This window comes from Panicum hallii, chromosome 7 (assembly GCF_002211085.1).
Source record: "Panicum hallii strain FIL2 chromosome 7, PHallii_v3.1, whole genome shotgun sequence".
In the NCBI taxonomy this organism is placed as follows: domain Eukaryota; kingdom Viridiplantae; phylum Streptophyta; class Magnoliopsida; order Poales; family Poaceae; genus Panicum; species Panicum hallii.
This window is the reverse complement of record NC_038048.1, coordinates 29,274,871-29,283,722: the sequence shown is the minus strand read 5'-3', so window position 1 is coordinate 29,283,722 and position 8,852 is coordinate 29,274,871. Positions and strand designations below refer to the sequence as shown.

Below are 8,852 nucleotides of genomic sequence, written 5' to 3'. Positions count from 1 at the left end.
CGCAGAATAGAGGCTGCGGAGAAAATTTAGAAGGAAACGTTGTTGGTCGGTGGGGCCGCCAAGGGCGGCGATTTGCCCGCACGCCCCCATCCTCCCCCGTCCCCGTTTTCCGGCGCCTTGCTTGCCCCTCCCCCGCGCTCAAAATGCCTCCCGAGCTGGGCCTCCGAGGCCGGTGGGGAGGAAGGAGGAGGAGCCGCGGAGGGGGGCACGAATAACAGCCGCCCCGCAGTCGCTATCCGCTGCGCGCAGGGCGCAGGGCGCCGCCGTTCGCCTCGCCTACCAATAACAGCAACCCATGGCTCCGCGCGCCGCCCTCCTCTTCGCCGCGCTCGCGCTACTCCTGGCGGCGGCACCCGCTGCCGCGGCCCCAGGCGTCTTCCAGGTGCGCCGCAAGTTCCCCGCCGGAGGCGATGCCGGCGGCAACATCACCGCCCTCCGCGCCCACGACGGCCGACGCCACGGCCGCCTCCTCGCCGCCGCCGACCTCAAGCTCGGCGGCCTCGGCCTCCCCACCGACACCGGGTACGTACCGCTACGATGCTCTCCGCGGAGTGTGGTTGATTTTGTTCTGGGGATTAATCGGGATGGGCTGGGCGCGCGCAGGCTCTATTTCACGGAGATCAATCTCGGGACGCCGCCCAAGCACTACTTCCTGCAGGTCGACACCGGCAGCGACATCCTCTGGGTTAACTGCATCACCTGCGACGAATGCCCCCGCAAGAGCGGACTCGGGGTACCAACCACCTCTCGCCCCCGCTCCCTGTTTCGGGGTCTCGGCTGCAGAGTTATCTGCTCACTTCCATGTGACATGTGGTGTGGGCGTCCCCGTGCAGCTAGACTTGACGCTCTACGACCCCAAGGCGTCCTCGACCGGGAGCACAGTGTTGTGCGACCAGGAATTCTGCGCGGCCACCTACGGGGGCAAGCTGCCGGGGTGCAGCTCCAACGTGCCCTGCGAGTACAAAGTCATGTACGGTGATGGTAGCTCGACGACAGGGTTCTTCGTCACCGATGCGCTGCAGTTTGATCAAGTAACCGGGGACGGGCAGACAAAACCTGGCAATGCCAGCGTCACGTTCGGGTGAGTCGTCAATTTGCGGTTTGTTGAGTTACAACCGTTTTCGTAAGGGCTAATGTTCGACAGCCCACAATAGGTGAGCTATTATTGGCTCTACCCGTGTTGTCAAAGATGTGGATGCATAATCAACTTCAGATGTATATGCTGAATAACTTCATGACGTGTAAGTTAGGAAATAATGTGCAATTGTTCCGTCATATCCACTTGCATTGTGTCATTGTGTGGCAATGGCAATCCCTCTAGGTAGGATTTCTACTTGCTATTACGCTGTCTCAAGAGAGTAACATGATTCTAGGCCATAGCTACAGAGATAGCTAATATTCTTCTGTTGGGATGAGCTTGAATTTTTTATGCTCAGTATGGGGTAATCAAGTTGAATACTTTGCCCTTTATCTTGGCCTTGTGTTTATGCTGTCACTTCATTGAAAACTTAGGTATCAGGGAGGATGCATAAACTCTGCTGTTGTGTTTACCATAATCACTCGTTTTCTTGTTAATAAGATTGCAATAGAGGAACTGAGTTGGAGACAGGGTTCCAATCATTAACATGCGTTGAGTTATGAAACTTCAGTGGGGATAAATGATTCTCCTTTCCTTTGTAGGTGTGGTGCTCAGCAAGGTGGGGATTTGGGAACTTCAAACCAAGCCCTTGATGGAATTATTGGTTTTGGCCAGGCAAATACATCAATGCTATCACAGCTAGCTGCTGCTGGTAAAGTTAAGAAGGTATTTGCTCATTGCTTGGATATCGTACAAGGAGGTGGAATTTTCGCTATTGGAAACGTGGTGCAGCCAAAAGTAAAAACAACACCGTTGGTACCCGACATGTATGTATGTTAGCTGTCTCGTACTAATTGTTATTTTTGTTGCATTGTACTCAAGGTGAACCTTGCTGGAACTGTCTTCAATATTGATATTTTCTTTTAGCTAATGTTCAGTTCCTAAAACTTGCTTCAGGACATAGGCGGTTTATCACACTTCTATATAAAGAGACATAAAAGTGGCACCACATAGTTCTGTGTGTTAAGGGCCTAAAAAGATGTGATAGTACAATATTTGCACCATGTGCTATGTTTTTATTGGTAGGATAACATCTTGTCGCTTCTGCATATCATGATGCAATAAAAAAAAGGCAATCACTGTTATTTTGCCTCAATGAAAGCTCTACTTGGACTTTAAGGAGAAGTCTCATGCCTCTTTATATAAAAATAAGTATCAAGCCAGTTTAGTTTTTGGAATTTGATTGATGGCAATGAGGTTTTTACAACCTTAGCTTGACGACTTGGTCAAGAATTATGCTTTTGCTAATTTTTGTAGTAGTTGAGTTTCATTAATTACTAGGTCACCATTTTTCTAGTTCTTCTCTACCTATACGTATTTGTACCACACTACCACCTGTGTCAATTAATTACTTCATTTTTTTATTTTTGTGATTGAGGCACTGAGCCCAGATTTAACCATGATGACACTGTCATGTTTCCTCCTTAAGCTTAAATCAATTATGGAATACCCACTACACTTGGCCTATACACAATTACTTACAATCATATCCTTTTTATAAATATGACCCAAACCGGTGATCTAATTTACCTTGTGCCCATCATAGACGATTGGAAGCGGAGATACATTGTGCGGTCATGAAAACATGACATTTCAAAACACAACTCGGACCAAGTATTTTTACTATAATATGCTTATGAAACCCAAATACCCAATACAATATACTATGAAGAGAAGTTTCAATTCTGACTGGATGTATGTCCAAACCGACAAGTTTTCATGGCCAGAGGGAGTCATTGATAAGTTGGGAGTCAAAAGTGACAAGTGATTGCAAATAAAGGGACAAGACATTGGTTAGAGGGTGAAGTTGTATATTAACGGGATAGTACAAATGGATTGGTCAATCCTATATGGCTGTATTAGGTTGTGCAAGTTCAATGTTTCCATGAGGTGATGGTGTGACACATATCATGTAGCAGGGTTCCCAAAGCAGCCTAGGCACTAGGCTACACCATCCCTCCTAGCTCTCTTGGCGCGCTATGCTGGGGATTAATCTCTAGGCAGCTGTGGTGCCTAGGTGGTTTATGCTAGGCTTAGGCTCAGACGGGAGTGTGGGCCTATATGGGCCATGCAGCTGTCTTTTGAATAGTGGCTGCAACATGGCATGTTTCGGATAGTTATGTGAATGTTATCTTTTATGTTTATAGTCGTGATACACTTGACTGATCATGAATGGTCATTATTAATTTAGTTAAGCACAACTTTAGTCTCTTATTACAAGACCAACTACAATTACTTTTAACTATTTGCCATATGTGATTAGAGAACTATTATGAGCTGTTGCCACATGGAAGTTGGATCTCAACGCTCAACATTTCCAATGGAATATTCCCATATGTCTATCCACTCATCCTGCTGTTCCATCCCATGCTCCAACAAAATAATTGAGTGCCCCACCCAGAGATCCCAGCAACAAAAAGCTGCCTTTGAACTTATTCCCGTATATCATTATTTGATCCATTATTCATATGTAGCACCAAGGTATACTGTGTTATTACGTTGTAGTCAGTCAAGCCAAGGGAAAATGAAGCATGTTTTTGGAAATCTACTGAATTGTAACTTGAGTGGTTAAAAACATTTCTAAGGGTTTGGATTGATATAGATTCTGAAAATTTTAACATGTGCCTGCTAGGATTTACATGTGAAACTTCAAGCAAAATAGAAGAAAAGGATCGTCCCAGTCCTATCATACTTGATGTAATAAGAATGATGGACAACTTACATGTTACTGTTTCACCAGAAACCTTACAAGATAGTGTACAACTGTACACACACTGCTCGCTCTGCAAGATTAAAAATGTTAACCTACTTGATCAACTGGTTTACAAGAGCTTGATGGGTGCTGAAAGCTGACCCAATTCTGACAAGTGACAACTATGGATTAGACACTTTGCTTAGTATCCAACTAACAAGAAAAAAATGATATGAGAACTGGACATAAAATAAGTATGAAATAAAATTTGGTAATATAGCATGTGTGAAGAAAAGAAAGATATATGTTATCAAAAGATCTGCTTGTTAGACAAATTTGCTCTCACTGGCATTCATGTCATGCTACAAATAGATGTTTCACCAATGCCCTTGTGCTAGTAATCCTTCCTGTTCTTTTTCATTTTTTTTGCTCATGGACTCTTTAACATAACATCATTTTTCGGGAGTTTAAATCTGTAAAATTCTATCAATGGTACTATTACAAACTTTATATGAGTGCACAGTTCTTGGCACATAGCGTTTGGTTCTACTTGATGCGCAATGCAGTGCAGCTGACTGTTTCACTTTATTTATATCATACTCATAGCCTGTCATAATTTTAACACTTTATTTATATCATACTCATAGCCTGTCATAATTTTACCTTCCAGGCCACACTTCAATGTGAACCTTAAGTCAGTCGATGTTGATGGTACTACATTAGAGCTCCCAGCTAATATTTTCGAAACAGGAGACAAAAAAGGTACCATAATCGACAGTGGTACAACCTTGACATACCTTCCAGAATTGGTTTTCAAAGAAGTAATGCTTGCGGTACGACAAAGATCCCATGCCTTTTCTTCCCTTGTAATGAAGGATGGTATGCATTCTTTACATATTATATTTCTCAACTAATTGTAGGTATTTAAAAAGCATCAGGATATAACATTCCGTAATGTTCAAGAATTTCTGTGTTTTCAATACTCTGGAAGGTACACTTTACACACAATATAACTACAGTTCAATGAATACCAATTATTATTGCACGTCTATACTGCATTCTTGTATGCTGAAATAGCCATGATATTGAAATTCTGATACCGATAATGCTCTTCCATACTAATGGACAACCTCCTTTCTTCATACTTGTCATACTTGCTCTGTTTTCATTTGAATTGACACAAACAAGAATCGCCAGCCTGCAGATAATCTTCTCTTGCTATGATTTTGATATTAAATGTTTTGTTCATTTCTCTGCAGTGTAGATGATGGATTCCCAACTATCACCTTTCATTTTGAGGACGATCTGGCACTACATGTGTATCCACATGAGTACTTTTTCGCAAATGGGGTAACGTGACATTTCTCTCCTGGTGGTATATTCTTGCAAGATAGAGTAAGCTTTTAGGGCAAAGTAAGGTTTTAGAGTAACGTGACATTTCTCACCCATTGGCATCGCTTCAGCATGTTAGAACTTACAGCACCTGCTTGAATGTGGCTTTAGTGCCGTCATTTGCCTTTCTCCTCTTTTCAGATGAATGGTTAAAAAACCCTTCGTAATATCAAATTCGTCATTGGTACCAATATGAAATATCAATAACTAAATTTAGTCTATAAGGATATATGATGCAGCTCCTGGCACAAACAAATTTCAGCACTACATTATGCCATCCCTTTTTAGTTGCATTGTTTCTATGTCAGCATATCGTTCTCAAAACATTTTTGAAGCACTCTATATCAAACCTCCAGGCTGGGTTGTTCTTTTTGACAGGTTTTAGATATCATATGTTTGTCCTTGATGAGAAAAGTTTTTAATTCGAGATATATTCTTCTGGATAAAGATGTCATATTAAACTAAGGAAAAGTTGCTGAAATGCCACTAGTGAAACCTACTTTGCCAAAATGCCATTGAGCTATGTCAAATGACAGATGGGAACCTGGTCCCACATGTCGTTGAAACACTCAATGGAATGTCAGCGAAGTGCAACACCACTACTTGTATGCTGGCAATTTTCCAAATTGTGGAATTACACAATTGATCATATTCATCATTCATTCGTACCTTTGCTTCAAAATTAGTAAAGTTGTCTCAAACGAGTACCAAAGCAAATAATATATAGCACATCTAAATTTACGTGCACTTGAAAATTTAATGTCAAAATTCATCCACACTGTAGAGAGGGGAAAAGGACAAGCGCGCATTTATATTTTCGAGCATGGAAATCTACATGCCTTGATGCTTATATAAATAGAAATTGGCTTATCATTCTTTGTATATGTATACATTTTCTAAATGTTTGTGGCGGGAGAAGCTCCTCTCTTTCAGGAATAAATTCTTTTTCTAGCCTTTGTTTGAATGGATACACGACATTTGAACTTCTGTTCAGTAAAGCAGTAAGGCCTCTATGCTGCATACTCTACAGTAGAAGACGTATATAGACATTTAGTTAAAAGAGTTATTGCCAGTAGATTGTTTATCAAAGCCTATTTTGATATTTTGGATTCAAGCACAACAATGATTTGAAATAACAGTGATTATGAGTGCTTCACGAAAAGTTTGTGTTCATGATGCTTATGATCCACATTTTTCTATCGTTGGAGCAGAATGACATGTACTGCGTGGGATTCCAAAATGGTGGATCACAATCAAAGGATGGAAAGGACATTGTGCTTATGGGAGGTCAGCATTGCACTGCACCAGCGAATCCTTTTTGTTAAGTGTTGTGTTTCTGATACTACTCTGTCTATTTTCGTCTACTCTGTCTATTTTCGTGCAGATCTTGTTCTTTCAAACAAGTTGGTTGTCTATGACTTGGAAAATCAAGTCATTGGGTGGACTGACTACAACTGTAAGTGCTAGAACGTTAAAACCTGCTCTGTCTAAGTTCATTTCAGCTGTACTTTGGTGTTCTCTTTTGGGAATCTTGACTATTTCCAACATATATTGCATGAAACTGGGAACCATGACCTCAGCATACTATAACTTATATTCTCGATCCTAACCCATCATCTGCAATTACCTATGTGGTTTTGGAAGAAAAAAACTTCATCTACATTTATTTCCTTTTTATATTTATTTTTTCTGATTAAAGATAATTTCATCTTTTTGAAATAAAGAGAGGTAAAAAATTGAAAAAGCCATGGTTGGTTAGTAAAGCATTGCGTGTTCTGAGTTCTAAAAATACTACTCGTGGGTTGCCTATACTTCCCTCCCGTTCATCTGCTTGTAATTTCAGGTTCATCAAGTATTAAAGTTAAAGACGACAAGACGGGTGCAACATATACAGTCAATTCACACGATATCTCCTCCGGATGGAGATTCCACTGGCACAAGTCCCTGGTTTTGTTGTTGGTAACAGTTGTGTGCAGCTATTTAATATGCTAACACTGTTGTACAACACAAACACAGATGGAAATGCATTTGATTCATATCTTCTTTTCACGAAAGAAAAGGAAAGGTAGGGCCATAGATTTTGTTGTCTGACCATGGAAAACACTGAAAACAGAAACATTTTACACTATACAAGTAGCCTGTGTGAATAGTGTAATGCTGAGGTGGGAAATATGGCTGCGTTTAATTCAAGTTTACCATAAGAAAAGTTGTATGTGTTAAATACATGTTTTTCTTTTGTTTGCAATACAGATACAGTAATGTTTTGACATTTCTTTGGAAATGAAGTGTTCAGTATGAACTTCCTCTGCTGTTTTTGATTCAGTAATGTTCTGACATTTCTTTGGTGTAAAAATAGAAGTGTTATCTGCTTAATATATGTGATGCAACCACACAGTCTAGGTTTGAAAAACCGGGTCCCGGGATGTCCGTTGAACTCGTTCTGTATTATTATTATTATTATGTAGAACGAGTCATAATTCTCGTTAATTCATGTATCTGGTTTATTTACTTCTCTCACGATTCTCTAATTTTTCTCTGAATCTTCTAAAAATTATAACATATTATAATACATAATAATTAGTGACTTGTATCAGTCAGATGAATGAGAGGATATTACTACAACCACCCCTATCATCGCCAATCCAAATTCCCCTTCACCGCTGGTTTTGGGGACGTTGGATTAGAGTCGGCGGTATTAGGGTATTAGGGTCCAGTCATCACCGCCGGTTCACAAACCGGTGGTGAAACTCAGTCACCACTGCCAGTTTGAGCCATGATCTGGCGGTGATGATCGGGTTTCACCGCCCGTTCAAACCACGAACCATCATGGTGATGAACTTTTTAAAAACTCTGTAAAACAACTATAATGACAGCAAAATATTTTTTTAATACCCAAGCAACCACTGCACGATCAACCATCTCAATATCCAACATCCATAACTTTTACACTTAGTACATGAAATGTGCAGTCATCACCGCTGGTTTGAGCCATGATCCGGCGTGATGATCAGGTTTTACCGCCTATTCAAACCACGAACCATCATGGTGATGAACTTTTTAGAAACTCCGTAAAAAAATTATAATGATAGCAAAATGTTTTTTAATACCCAAGCAACCACTGCACGGTCAACCATCTCAATATCCAATATCCACAAATTTTACACTTAGTACGTGAAATTTGCGTCACCGGTGATTTCAAACACATGAACTCATGCATCGTGCAACCCATCCTTACCACTACGCTACATAATCACTTGTGATAAAATCGGATATTATTTATTTATACTAACTTTTAAAAATTTATATTAAATTTTTAGATGCTAAGTGTCGGTTCCGGAAATGGCCGGCAGCCTAAACTACTCGAAGATGTGTATCGTGTGTCGTGATCGGATGTGGTCTGGCACACAATGACTCAAGATTTATACTGGTTTGGGCAGAATACCCTACGTCCAGTCGGAGGTCAGTCGGATGTATTGCTTAAGCCCAGATGCTCGTGAGAGTTGGGAAGTTACAAGTTTTCGAGTGGAAGTCGTGAGATCGGGAGAATGGGTTCCCGATCCTCCCTATCCTAGGCGGGTGATTCTCTCTTTTATAGTCCAAGGGAGGTCTCCTTTATAGGGGTACTAAAGT

At 41.1% G+C, this 8,852-nt stretch overlaps 1 protein-coding gene across 1 annotated transcript; it reads left to right on the top strand.

Moving 5' to 3' along the window:
• The first annotated feature begins 295 nt into the window (after positions 1–295).
• Positions 296–7,438, top strand: LOC112900588 (aspartic proteinase-like protein 2). Its single transcript, XM_025969433.1, has 10 exons — positions 296–522; positions 604–733; positions 834–1,081; positions 1,681–1,905; positions 4,501–4,663; positions 4,751–4,821; positions 5,090–5,180; positions 6,434–6,509; positions 6,607–6,678; positions 7,066–7,438. The coding sequence occupies exons 1-10, from the start codon at positions 296–298 to the stop codon at positions 7,212–7,214; spliced, it is 1,452 nt and encodes a 483-aa protein (XP_025825218.1). The 3' UTR covers positions 7,215–7,438.
• Positions 7,439–8,852: the final 1,414 nt, after the last annotated feature.